The following is a 14139-nucleotide window of genomic DNA, read 5'->3' as shown; positions in this document are numbered from 1 at the left end:
AAAAAAAAAAAAAAAAAAAAAAACAACACAGGAAACAAAACAGTTATTAAGACTAGCCAGAGTCCCATCCAGAGTTCCAAGCAATATTCCTAGTCAACAGTAGCACTATTACTGACTTTTTTCTTTTCCTTTTTTTTTTTTTTTTTTTTTTGAGACAGTCTCACTCTATTACCCAGGCTGGAGTGTGGTGGTACACTCTTAGCTCACTGCAACCTCTGCCTCCTGGGCTCAAGCAATCCTCCCATCTCAGCATCCCAAGTAGCTGGGATTACAGATACATGCCACCATGCCTAGCTAATTTCTGTATTTTTAGTAGAGATGGGGTTTCACCATGGTAGCCAGGCTGGTCCAAAACTCCTGACCTCAGGTGATCTGCCCACCTCGGCCTCCTAAATTGCTGGGATTAGGCGCATGAGCCACCCCTCTCAGCCCTTATTCACTGTTTATTGTTGAGCATGTCACAAAACATCTCTGTGGCCCATCTATAAAACGAGAATAAATAGGGACAAGCATAGTATCAAGATAGGGTGGCTGTGAGAATTCAGTAAGAGAACACATGCGAATAACTTAGGACACTGCTTTCCCATAGTAAAGACACAACCTTACACCATTTATTTTAGATATGCATTCATATATACAAGTCAATCTTAATTTCAAATCCACACAGCTGAATTTGAACTCCGTACTGGTCTCAAAGGACGTCGTTTGTAATATCTCATGTGAGAACTTCAATCTTACCTCTCTATAGTCTAACAATGACAGTGATTTCTCTGGTTGGTAGAAAGAACAGCAAAGAAATCTTATAAGGCAGCAAATACTTGGTGAAGGCCAGTGAGACTATGCTAAGCTCTAGGCAGACATAAAAACTACCTGTAGGCCGGCCATGTTGTCACACACCTGTAATAACCCCAGCACTTTGGGAGGCTGAGGCAGGTGGATCACTTGAGCTCAAGGGTTCGAGATCAGTCTGCGGAAAATAATGAAATTTTGTCTCTGTTAAAAAAAAAAAAAAAAAAAAAAAAAAAAAGCTACCTTCAACCCTACCCAGCCTGGTTGTGGTGGAAGAGGTTCCTGAAGTGAAACTGTGAATTGATTCTCAGAATGGAAAGGACTGAATAGCCAGTGTGATGGAGCTAGACACGCTCATCAAAGAAGACAGTTCATTTTCAGGAGAGTTACCAAGTCACAGGGGCAGGGACTGAACTTTCAGTCTTCCACAGTAGAACTCCCATATTTTAAACCTTGGCCACTAATGCATAATCTATCAATTCTAGTCAATTTGTAATTGACTGACATGTCAACATGTCAATCTTGGACGGTATCTGAAAACATGAGGCCAGGATCCAGATTCTCCAAATCTTAGAAGCAAAAGTAAACTAGAGCATTTCTACAAAATAGATACTCCCTGAAAATACACACATTGATAATTCCTTCTATATCAGTAACTCTCATTTACCAGGAGTGTGGCATCAAAATGGAGTGATGGGTGTCTTTTCTATGACAGGACAACACACATGAGGCTGAAAAAAGACTGAGAGCTAGCTCTCTTCTGGGAATGGTGGGTGCCCAGGCACAAAGAATGATGAATGGAACACAGAAAAACACCCAGGGCTGGGAGCTAAGTCTACGGAGTATTTGTCTGCCAGAGTTTATATTCTGAAAATATCCTGAGCACATCACGAGAACACTTGGTAGCTAAGCTCTAAAATGATGTCTGCATTTTCATGGTAATTATCCCCCTGGGTCACAAACAAAATTAGGTGTTTCTCTCGCCACCACTTCTTCCCCAAACTGCAGTTAGTGGAACTCAGCAGGAAAGCAGGCAAAACCAGGGAACATCACAGAGTGTCCCTTCTCAAGTGAATTTCCAGAAGTCAAGGGACTAACACTAGCCTGTACTTTAAAAATTATTTTCACTCATGTTCTGAACATATCATGTGAATTTTCCTCCATCGCCTCTAACTCAGTTGTGATCAAAATACCTAACATCTCTTCCTTCCAAATGGCCTCTTTTCTGACTTTCCAATTTTTGTCACCACTCAGGTTCCCTGCCACATTGGACACCTGCTTCTCCTTGGCCTTGTTGGTCCTTCTCACCCTTACCCCAAAATCTTTTCTAACAGTCAACACTATCAATGAGAAGAGCATGGCTTAGAAAGATTACATACCTTGGCTAAGGGTCCCTCAACAGCTGGTAAGTGGCAGAGCTGGGATTTGAACTCAAGTGGTTCAACTCAGAGGCCACATTTGTTACCACTAGGCTGTGCTGCTTCCTGAGCCCTCCTGATGTTTTTCCCAGTGGCCTCTAGCATTCCTAGTCTTTCACTGAATCACCCATCACCAGCCTTGCCCAGGACTACATCACCCTGTATCTACCCTATACAATAGCCACCCTTCTGGTGGTTCTTAATGTTTTGATGTTGTCATGGCCTGAACTGTGTCCCCTAAATTTTCTATGCTCAAATCCTCACCCCCAGTGCCCAGAATGTGACTGTATTTTTTTTTTTTTTTTTTTTTTTGAGACGGAGTTTCACTCTTGTTACCCAGGCTGCAGTGCAATGGCGCGATCTTGGCTCACCGCAACCTCCGCGTCCCGGGTTCAGGCAATTCTCCTGCCTCAGCCTCCTGAGTAACTGGGATTACAGGCATGCGCCACCATGCCCAGCTGATTTTTTGTATTTTTAGTAGAGACGGGGTTTCACCATGTTGACCAGGATGGTCTCGATCTCTTGACCTCGTGATCCACCCGCCTCGGCCTCCCAAAGTGCTGGGATTACAGGCGTGAGCCACCGCGCCCGGCCGTGACTGTATTTTAAGACAGGGTCTTCAAAGACATGATTAAGTGAAAATGGAGGTCATTAGGGTGGGCTCAATCTGACATCACTGGTGTTCCACATGATTAAGACATAGGCATATATGGAAGGAGGACCACACGAGGACAGAAGACCACCATTTGCATGCCAAGGAGAGAGTCCTCAGAATGAAGCCAACACCACTGACACCTTGACTCTGAACTTCTACCATCCTGTATGGCAGCCCTAGCAAAGTAATAGAGTTATTAATGCAAAAGCAGCTGCCAACCTGTCACCTGTGGGAGAAAGCCCATGCTCCCCAGCCTGGCATTCCATACCTCCCACTATGGTCTCAGGCAACCAGTTCAACTTTATCTCCCTCCCTGAGCTCCAGAGAGTCTGAGCTACTCACTCCTTGTGGTAGAAGCTTTGGAAGCCACCTAGAGTCTCTCTACCACCACTACCTCTCCTTGCTGCTGGGAGTGTCAGCTGCTAAAGCGCATAGCTGCCCCTTCTTGGAATAATGGCCCTCAGCTGACAAAGCTGCTTGCCTGAGCCAGGCCACCAGAGCCTGGAGTGGTGTGGCTCCACCAGGATGCTTGGTCCTGCATTACCAGGTCAAGGCTACGCTGCACCTGAGAGGCATCCTTCCTGCTTCCCCGTCATCATTCTGCCTTCCTCTCTCCCTTACCAGTTTTACATGGAGCACATACCCTCAAAAATTGCTCTCACAAGAATGTGCATCTCAGACTCTGCTCCAGGAAACCTGATCTAAGACACCGTCCCCTTCCCTGATGGTGGTCTATCTACGTTTTGTGGGCAAATGTGTTTAAAGAATCGCATTCCTCTCCTCTATGATACAGGCTCCCATCTGCTAGTGAAAATCCCACCCTCCCTTCCAGGCTCCAAAGTGCTCCCACCTCACAGTCCATACCTCTCTTTCCTTCAGAACCCAACATTTATCTCATGAACCAATTAGCGGGCAAAGCTAGTATCTGGCAGGCACTCCATCAATTACCTATGAGGAATTAGCACCTCTGTAATGTTAAGTATCATATTCTGAGAATTCGAAAAAAATCTAAGCAATTTTAAATTTTACACAGACCAATGCAAACAGAAGCAGCTGTGGTAAAATCAATAGGCTCAGTTATGGGCAATGATTTTTTGGCTCTGACCCCAAAAGCACAGGCAACAAAATCAAAAACAGACAAGTGGGATTATATCAAATTAAAAAGCTTCTGTATAGCAAAGGAAATAATCGACAAAGCAAATTATCAACAAGGTAATAACATAAAAAGTATCTGCAAACCATAAATCAGATACAGGGTTAATATCCAAATTATATAAGGAGCTCAAAAGCAAAAAAACACACAAATAACCTGATTTACAAATGGGCAAAGGACCTGAATTGACATTACTGTCGCTTTTTGTTGTTGTTGTTTTGGAGACAGGGTCTCACTCCATAGCTCAAGGCGGACGCAGTGGTATATTCAAGGCTCTCAGTAGCCTCCCAGCCTCAAGCCATCCTCCTACCTCAGCCTCCCAAGTAGCTGGCACTACAGTTATGTGCCACCACACCCAACTAGTTGATTTTAAAAAAATTATTGTAGAGACAGGGTCTTGCTTTGTTGCCCTGGCTGGTCTCAAACTCCTAGGCTCAAATGATCCTCCTGCCTTGGCCTCTCAAAGTGCTATGATTACAGGTGTGAACCCCCACACCCAGGCCTGAATGGACATTTCTCAAAAGAAGATAAACAAATGGCCAACAGAGATGTGAAAAAAATGTTCAATGTCACTCATCGTCGGGGAAATGCAAATCAAAACCACAGTGAGATAACAGCTGGCACCCGTTGGAAAGGCTACTATCAATAAACAAAAGATAAGTGATGATGAGGATGTGGAGATGCAGAAACCCTAGTGCATGGCTGATGGGAATGTAAATGAGTGGAGCCGTTATGGAAAACACTATGGAGGTTTCCTGAAAAACTAACAAGCAGTCTCACTACTGGATATACATCTAAAGGAAATGAAATTAGTATGCTGAGGAGATACCTGCACCCTTATGTTCACTGCAGCATTATTCAAAACAGCCCAGACATGGAATCGACCCAAGAGTCCATCAACGGATGTGTGGATAAGGAAAATATATCCATGATGGAATGCTACTCAGCCTTAGAAAAGAAGGAAATCCTACCATGTGTGACAACAGGAATGAACCCGGAGGACACCGTGTTAAGTGAAATAAGCCAGGCACAGAAAGACAAATACCATGTGATCTCACTTATATATGGAATTGGAAGAAAAAAAAAAAATCGAACTCTTAGAAGCAGAGAGTAGAATGGTGGTTGCCAGAGATTGGAAGGAGGGGGATTGGAGAATCCTAGTCAAAGGGTATAAAGTCTCGGTTAGCCAGGAAGAATAAGTTCAAGAGATCTACTGTACAGCGTGGTGACTACAGTTAATAAAAATGTACTGCATGCTTGAAGATTGGTAAATTGCTGTAACACCTATAGATTTTAAGTGTTCTCTCCACAAATAAGTATGTGAGGTAATGGATATATTAATGAGCTTGATTTAGCCATTCCGAAATGTAAACATATTTTGAACCATTGTGTTGTACAACATAAATTTATACAGTTTGTATCTGTCAATTAAAAAGTAAATTTTCAAATATGTTTGGTTATTATTTATAAACTGACTGTAATTATGTTCCCCTCTTGCCCTACCTTTACTGAGAGTTTTTGTTTGTTGGTTTTTGTTTTTGTTTTGAGACAGGGTCTCACTCTGTCACCCAGGCTGAAGTGCTGTGGCGTGATCTTGGTTCACTGCAACCTCCGCCTCCTGGGTTCAAGTGATTCTCCTGCCTCAGCCTCCCAAAATGCTGGGATTATAAGGTGTGAACCACCACACCTGGCCTCTGAATTATTTATTTTTACCTCTCCTCTGTGACTCCTATAGATATTTTCCAGTCCCTTGCCTCATAAAGTTTCAAAACTGATGGCTTAAGACTACTGTTCTTCCATGGGAAGATATACAATAACATCAAAAATAGTTACAGATAAACCAAATCTCAATCTTCTAAAAGGGCATTACAAGGTTATTGCTTTTCATTCTTGGTTTTGGAAATAAACACTAAGGACCAATGGCATAACAAGGAGTGTGACCAGCCCATGTGTCAGTGATAAAGGGGCATGCTGTTTGAAAAGAATTTAAATGAAGCTCACTTAAAGTCAGTGTGTCTTCTATTATCAGCACAGATTGGCTATGCTACATCATGTCTAAATAATGGTGTGATACTGCTTCCCATGGGGTGGACTGCACTCCCCATCCCCAACCCTGCCTTGGTAAAGTGCTGCTGAAGACTCAACCCCATGTGGTCTCTCCAGGATTAGTGTTCAAACTGTATACAGTTATGTAAGTATGTGTTTGAAACGAGAGAGGAGGACTAGAAGGAACTTTCTGCAATGATGGAAATGTCCATCTCCGCACTGCCTGATACGGGAGTCACTAGCTGTCTGGGACTATTCTGCACCTGAAATGTGGCTAGCAATCCTGAAGAGATGAACTTTTTTTTTTTGAGACAGAGTCTTGCTCTGTTGCCAGACTGGAGTGCAGTGGTGCTATCTCAGCTCACTGCAACCTCCACCTCCCGGGTTCAAGCGATTCTCCTGCCTCAGCCTCCTGAGTAGCTGGTACTACAGGTGCACGCTACCACACTCAGCTAATTTTTGTATTTTTAGTAGAGACAGGGTTTTACCATGTTGGCCGGGTTAGTCTCGATCTCTTGACCTCATGATCTGCCTGCCATGGCCTCTCTGAACTTTTAATTTCATTTCATTCTGTAGATAGTCACATATGGCTACTGGCTACCATACTGTTCCATGTACATCTATAATTTATACTTTCACATAGGTGGGATTATGGGATAATTACATACAAACTCCTGAAACCAACCAATCACTTTCAAATTTTCATCTCTTTTGGAGACAAATCAGATACTCGACATTGTTCAGGTGCTGATGCTGGATGGAGCTTACAGTTAATCCCAGATACCTGTACGAGAGGTGGCTTCCACCTCAGGTTTTTCAGCGGGGCAGGAGCGAAGTTGAAAGACCCGGTGGGGCGCTTCTTCAGCAGTAACACAACTCCTGTGGGATTCTCTCTCAATTTCTTCACCAGATTTTTCAGCTGCCATCCCACCTTCAAAGAAAGAAAATGGGGAGGGGAGACTTGCTCATGAATAACGAAAAACCGAACCTATGAATTGATCTCAAGGAAATCAGAGCTATGAGTAAATACCCAGAAACAAAATAGGCACAAATATGTTCATGTTCGCACGACATAAAAGAATGAAAAATAGGATATAAATGGCAAATTTTAAAAATTTAGACAAAATGGTTTTAGATGTAATTAAAAGTTCTAAGGCGGGAAATTAAGTCACAATAAACAAACTCACCACAGTTTGCTGATTAACTTGAATGACTTCATCACCAGCATGAATCTTCTGAGATCTGTCTGCAGGAGACTGCGAAGAAACAAAATAACCTGACTTAATTCTTTTAAACCTTCTATTTCTTCTTTCTTCTGTAGACAATTAGCAACTGAAATAGCATTTTCTCAGGAAAAATAAAACAATGCACCTTATTCCCCTGAGACTACACAGTCTACAGGACCTTACACATGAATACTGTTATCCATTTCATTAGTGTCGGTTATAACCGATAAGTTGTCGGTTAGAACAGCCAGGTTCAGCTAATCTATCGGGGAGAGACTGGACATACTGTCTTTGTTTTTATTTTTATTTTTTTAAGATGGAGTCTCACTCTGTCACCCAGGCTGGAGTGCAATGGCAGATCTCAGTTCACTGCAACCTCCACTTTCCGGGTTCAAGCAATTCTCCCACCTTAGCCTCCCGAGTAGCTGAAATTACAGGCATGCGCCATCATGCCCAGGTACTTTTTTTAGTAGACATGAGGTTTTACCATGTTGGTCAGGCTGGTCTTGAAAGCCCAACCTCAGGTGATCCGCCCACCGTGGCCTCCCAAAGTCCTGGGATTACAGGCACGAGCCACCACAGCTGGCCTGGACATATTGACAAAATGATTGGCTGATAAAAGCTATTGGCTCATCTACACCACGCGTGGTGGCTCACGCGTGTGATCCCAGAACTTTGGGAGGCCAAGGTGGGCAGATCACAAAGTCAGGAGATCAAGACCATCCTGGCTAACATGGTGAAATCCCATCTCTACATTAAATACAAAATATTAGTTGGGCGTGGTAGCACGCACCTGTAGTCCCAGCTACTTGGAAGCCTGAGGCAGGGGAATCACTTGAACCCGGGAAGCAGAGGTTGCAGTGAGCCAAGATTGAGCCACTGCACTCAGCCTGGGTGACAGAGTGAGACTCCATTTCAAAAAAATAAAAAAAGAAAAAGAAAGCTATGGTTCATCTAAAAAATTCTTACATATGTCCTTATCAAAATTAATCTCATAAAAACTGACCAACTGTTCAACACGGAAAATCACCCTTGTAACTCTGTCATCTCATTTTCTTATTAAAACTGAACATTGTTCTCAGCCTATCTTCTCTTATCTATTATTGCAATGTTGTTAAAACAGAAAGTTGGTGCAACAGAAATTGCTTTAAAGAAAATGAATTTAGTTTTCATTTCCAGATTACATTAAAAAATGAGTCTTCAGTGTCAAACCAAAATCCAGACTTGTTTTCCTTCAAATAATGCCTAGTTATTAAGTTACCACCACCACAACAAAAATATATATATAAAGGGATATAATCCATTTGTCACATATTTTGCTCATGATGTTCTTGTTCATATAAGCAACCTAGAACTCTTTATGATGAGGGAATCTCATGTATGACTGAGAAAAGAAGAAAGGGTAAGCCTTGGATTTCAAATTCTAGTCAAACAGAGTATGTAATTTTCTAACTTACATAACCGGCTGAATCTTCAAACAATTTCCAACTATCCAAAAAATAGCACCTTTGAACACAGGGGGAGGGACAGCAATGAGACCCAAGACACACTGGCTGAAGTTTCTCTAACGTTGTGACAGGCTTAACAAGAAATTAACAAGAAGCCCTACACTGTAGAGATATTCCCTTTGATCATATCCAGACCCCATGCAAGGCCCTGGTAACTGTGACAGTTATTTGTGAAAACATTTAACCTGCTACCATAACCTGCAGTGCTCACCTGAGAGACCAGCCCATGTTCATCTCAAGTTTCTTGCATCACTTAAAAAATGAATTTCTCTATGTTCCTTTCTGTCCCTGTGTGTCAGATGCCTAACCTACAGTTAAAGGTCTACTTTGGTAATTCTGATCCTAATCAGTCCAGTCCGGTTAATCTTCCTGGGTAAGGGATTCAGTTAAGATAAGCTTCACTTTACAAAAGATAGCCCCAAGGCCAGGAAGTCCCTGTCTCTAGATGTGTGATCTAAAAAACGGACTGATGTCCTGAGTTGACTTCCCTTCCTCAGGATACTTTTGCATTCATTTCTCAAATGTCCAGTCAAGTGATTAAGAGTTGTGCTTGGCAGAACCCTGGTAAAGAGAGAGTTTCGTACCAAAATTCTCCCAGGGCAGCAGCTCTTGCTTATCTTCACCATGAGGAGGACTACTGAAAAATGATGCTTGTGCTGGTTTGCTGCAGAAGGGTCATGACCTAGAGAATAATGCACCCATTCTTCAGAGGCCAATCTAACTCCCACCTGATCTCAGGGGTGGAGGATAAAAGTATGGATGAGGTTGTGTCAAAACTCCTATCAAGGTCTAAAATAACATCAAAAAAAAAGAAGATAGAGAAACACCAGACACTGTTGGTCTGGCTTTGGAATGATCCTGGTCTTTCAGATAACCTTCAAAGAAATGGACTGAAGGCCTGAGATGGCTGCTGGCATTGCGTCAGCCTCAAGTTCAAGATTGAAGAATATGGACATAATTCGCTTGTGAAAACAATGGGTGATTTTCATCAACTGCCACACACCAGACTAGGCTTCCATTAAAACATTCTGGTGGAGTCTCTGTCATCCCAGCTGGAGTACAATGGCGGATCTCAGCTGACAGCAACCTTGCTTCCTGGGTTCAAGTGAATCTCCCGCCTCAGCCTCCCCAGTAGCCGGGATTAAAAGCATGCACCGGCCAGGCGCAGTGGCCCATGCCTGTAATCCCAGCACTTTGGGAGGCCGAGGCGGGTGGATCACGAGGTCAAGAGATCAAGACCATCCTGGTCAACATGGTGAAACCCCGTCTCTACTAAAACTACAAAAAATTAGCTGGGCATGGTGGTGCGTGCCTGTAATCCCAGCTACTCAGGAGGCTGAGGCAGGAGAATTGCCTGAACCCAGGAGGCGGAGGTTGCGGTGAGCCGAGATCGCGCCATTGCACTCCAGTCTGGGTAACAGGAGCGAAACTCCGTCTCAAAAAAAAAAAAAAATTAAATAAATAAATAAATAAAAAATAAAAGCATGCACCACCACACCCAACTAATTTTTTCAGTAGAGACAAAGTTTCACCATGTTGGCCAGGTTGGTCTTGAACCTCCAACCTCAGGTGATCTGCCCTCCTCAGCCTCCCAAAGTGAAGTCATAGCAACCTTAAATGACAGCCAACAGCTGACCTGGATCTGGCACTTTCTACTGCCATTTAAGCATAAAAAACCCAACATTAAGAATAAAATATCCAGATTGAGCCCAGGAGAAGTGGACTCTCACCTAACTTCCCACGCTTGTCTAGAAGACTTAAGACTTACTTAGCCTCGTGTCTAGCACATTCCAGGTACTCAATAAATGCGAATCAAATGACTAAAGGAATGAGTGACATTTTCAAGTGGATTACCAGATGGAAGAAGACATGTTTTCTTTTTTGATCTCTAACAAGATGGTAGCCATCACAACCTGAGAGGACTTCCATACAGTCCTACATGGGAGCATCAGGACTGAACCTGAGTCTGTCAGCCAGTGTTACAATTCTGGTAGGAATTCAGGGAATATATCGTTAATGATATATGTTATTTCACTTAATTCAAAAGCAGCTTTGTTTAGTCTGTCACTGAACTCTTTTCTTTAAAAAGGAGGATAGCGCAAGAAGAAGGAAACGCTATGCCTTCTCCTTCTGAGGGTAATTTTGTAGTGCTCCACGTGTGGATCCAAGATGGAAATTGCTTCAAGAAAACTCAACAGAGTCGAAAAACACACTGGTCCGGTTAGTCAGACAACATAATCATCAAATTGCTAGATAGCAAAACTTCAACTCTAAAAATTGAAACAATAGTCAACATGTTTCTGATCTATACAAACAGACATGGCTGTGCTTTTATCATGGCTGAGCTGCAACGCACTGAGTCTCGATCAAGGATGAAGGAAGAATCATGTGCTAAATCATGTGCCTTTTCTTCAGCACCATCCCCAGCCTAAAAGCAGAGCTTCCTCTGCTGTTACTGTCTAGGAGGTAACATGGTATAAAAACTCCTAGCGACTCTCAGGGCTTCCTCACTGTAGCTCAACAGAGAATGCTAAAAGACACTATCATTTCCTACCCAATCATCTACCACAAGCATCCAGTGTATTTATAATTCATTGACTGCCTTAAGCAATATCATTTTCTCACTACAAAAATCAAGTGCTTATCACAGACACTCAAAGATCATGCCATTTGCCTTTATCAAAAGACCTAGCAGCTGAAGCTCAAAATCAGACACATATTTCCACCAAACAGATTAGAAAAGCAGCTACTAAAATTACCCCTAATTTTAGGAATTATCTCCTCCTGTCTTAGCTGATTAAATAGGTTAATTCCCCAAATACGTGCTTCTTTCACACAGACGCAGGGAAGCTATTCAAACATTTTTAGTTTCATATCAATGTCTTTCAAAAGCAAGACATATTGTAGATTGCAAGTAGAAAGCATTCAACTAGCTCTACTTCTCACAAATGCAAAATGTTTGAGGGGCTAAAGACAACCCTACACAGAGCAGAATTTCCAGAAGGAAGTACACAGTGTACAAACATCTCTCACAGTAGAAATAGACCACTTTTCCTATTCAAAGGATGGGGAGAGGGGACTCAATTTCAGTATCATGCCAAATATTATTAAACACAACTACAAAAATGTTATTAAAAAAATCCTGAAATAGCTGCTTTGGAGACATACAAATTCCATTAAATCAAAAAAATTACATTTTATACATATGGCCACCAATCCGAATTCTTATAAGAGTGATTCTCAAAACCAAAAAGATCATTGCTTTTGTATTTATGGCTTAACACTTTCAGGGTGCAAAATGAATGACTAAGACAAGGGTAGGGGTAAAAACTGGGCAAGGTACATGAATAAGAGCAATAAAGGGCAATTTAAATAATAAATTGAGAACAGCTGGTGACAAGCAGTATTCTATCAACAAAAATAAACAAAGCAGGCACCCACACTCTCATCATAATCAAACAGCATGCACACATTTAAATTCAAAATATAAAGACTGTGGATCAAATTTGTTTAAGCACACAACAGCTTTTACACTTAATGAATATACACTTACATTTTCTGTGGTTCCAGTAATCACGTGTAACCCATCATAGGTTGATTTGATGTACATGCCCTGGAGGAAGCCACAAATATATTAACTCATTACTCCAACATTTAGAGATATAGCCCCAAGTGAAACTAAAACTTATAAAACATTAACAACAGTCCCCTCAAAACAATACTCATTTTCAAGCCTCCTGACACATGGAGAAACAAGATCCAAAGGATGGTGAAGGGGAGCTAAACAAACTGAAATGCTGGTGAAATAAACCATGTGATCTCTTTGATTCTGTAATCTGTGTACCAGGCACACAGAATTATGCCACAACTCCAAGGATGTGGGAGTTTTCTTAGACCTGCAGAATGAGTGAATGAGTGAGGCACTTCAAACAAGAACCGTTCTCTTATGTTGATGAGACAGGGTCTTCCTATGTTGCCTAGACTAGAGTGCAGTGATGCAACACAGCTCACTGCAACCTTGAACTTGTGGGTTCAAGTGATCCTCTCACCTCAGCCTCCCAAGTAGCCAGGACTACAAGTGTGTGCCACCACACCCAGCTAATTATTTTATTTTATTTTATTTACTTATTTTTGAGACAGTCTCGCTCTGTCACCAGGCTGGAGTGCAGTGGTGCGATCTTGGCTCACTGCAATCTCGGCCTCCTGGGTTCAAGCGATTCTCTTGTCTCAGCCTCCCGAGTAGCTGGGACTACAGGCATACGCCACCACGCCCAGCTAATTTTTTGTGTTCTTAGTAGAGATGGTATTTTACCATATTGACCAGGCTGGTCTCCATCTCCTGACCTCCTGATCCACCTGCCTTGGCCTCCCAAAATGCTGGGATTACCAGGTGTAAGCCACCGCACCTGGCCTATTTTAATTTTTTAATAGAGAAAGGAACTCCCTATATTACCCAGGCTGGTTAACATAGCGAGAATGATCCTGGGATCAAGTGATCCTCCCAACTTGGCCTCCCAAAGTGCTGGGATTATAGCCGTAAGCCACCGCGCCCAGCCAAAGAACAGTTCTTTCTTGACCATCTCTTTGTCTAGGGACACGATACATTCATTTAAATTTGGTATCAGCAATAACTGCAGAGTGACTATTAAAGATACTAATAATCCAGACAAGGATGTATGAACAAAGATTGTTAAATAACCAAGCATAGGTAGCAAATTAAATCACAGACACCCCTCCTTTAACAGAAATGTAAAGGTAAATGAATATTCTCTCTCCTAAGAGGCCTAAGAGGCAAACTCAGAGGTGAATACCTCACTGAGTGATACACTGAATGTATCACTGAAGAATTATTTCTGCAGTTGGACTCATCATGTGTAAATTTTTGTTAATTAAACTGTTAGAAGATGGGGAAAGAGAGCAACAAGTAGACCAGGCAAAAAGTACTTGCTCATGCTGGTATCTCTGCGGGAACAATGTGGCCCCTCCTCAGAAAGTATGCTGCAGCCAGCTTGCTCAGCAACCTATGCTAATCTATGATGAGAGTCCCATCAAACACTAATGCCTTCAGGTTCTCCCCACTCCTCTCCTAACCTGTTACTGTCATTCACAGATTATATCAGCTTCTCCCCTACACATGGTTCTCCCCTGTCCCAGGGCCCAGCTTATACAACTTTACCATCTGAAATGACAACTCCATTTCTGCCTACTCAGGGCATTTATCTACTTAAATATTTGACTATACATCTGCCTCCAGGAAGTCCACCCGGTTTAAACTTAACCTGATATAATCCATCATTTGCTTAGAAGCCAAGTAGTACCAATATGCAAATTTCTGGTCACTAAG

General features: G+C 42.3%; 1 protein-coding gene across 3 annotated transcripts in view; it reads right to left on the bottom strand.

The window, feature by feature from the left end:
* Positions 1-14139, bottom strand: part of CNKSR3 (CNKSR family member 3) — a 108257-nt gene that overhangs the window by 9662 nt on the left and 84456 nt on the right. For all 3 annotated transcript variants that reach the window (XM_032258750.1, XM_032258752.1, XM_032258751.1), the window contains exons 7-9: positions 12349-12408; positions 7249-7317; positions 6846-6992 (exon numbers count right to left, since the gene is read on the bottom strand). In XM_032258750.1, coding sequence (XP_032114641.1) covers positions 6846-6992; positions 7249-7317; positions 12349-12408 — 276 coding nt within the window. The remainder of the gene's footprint in view (positions 1-6845; positions 6993-7248; positions 7318-12348; positions 12409-14139) is intronic.

Source organism: Sapajus apella, unplaced genomic scaffold (genome assembly GCF_009761245.1).
Source record: "Sapajus apella isolate SASKATOON/1434 unplaced genomic scaffold, GSC_monkey_1.0 scaffold105, whole genome shotgun sequence".
NCBI classification, from domain to species: domain Eukaryota; kingdom Metazoa; phylum Chordata; class Mammalia; order Primates; family Cebidae; genus Sapajus; species Sapajus apella.
Note: the sequence above shows the minus strand (reverse complement) of the source record. Positions and strands in the feature narration are given on the sequence as shown.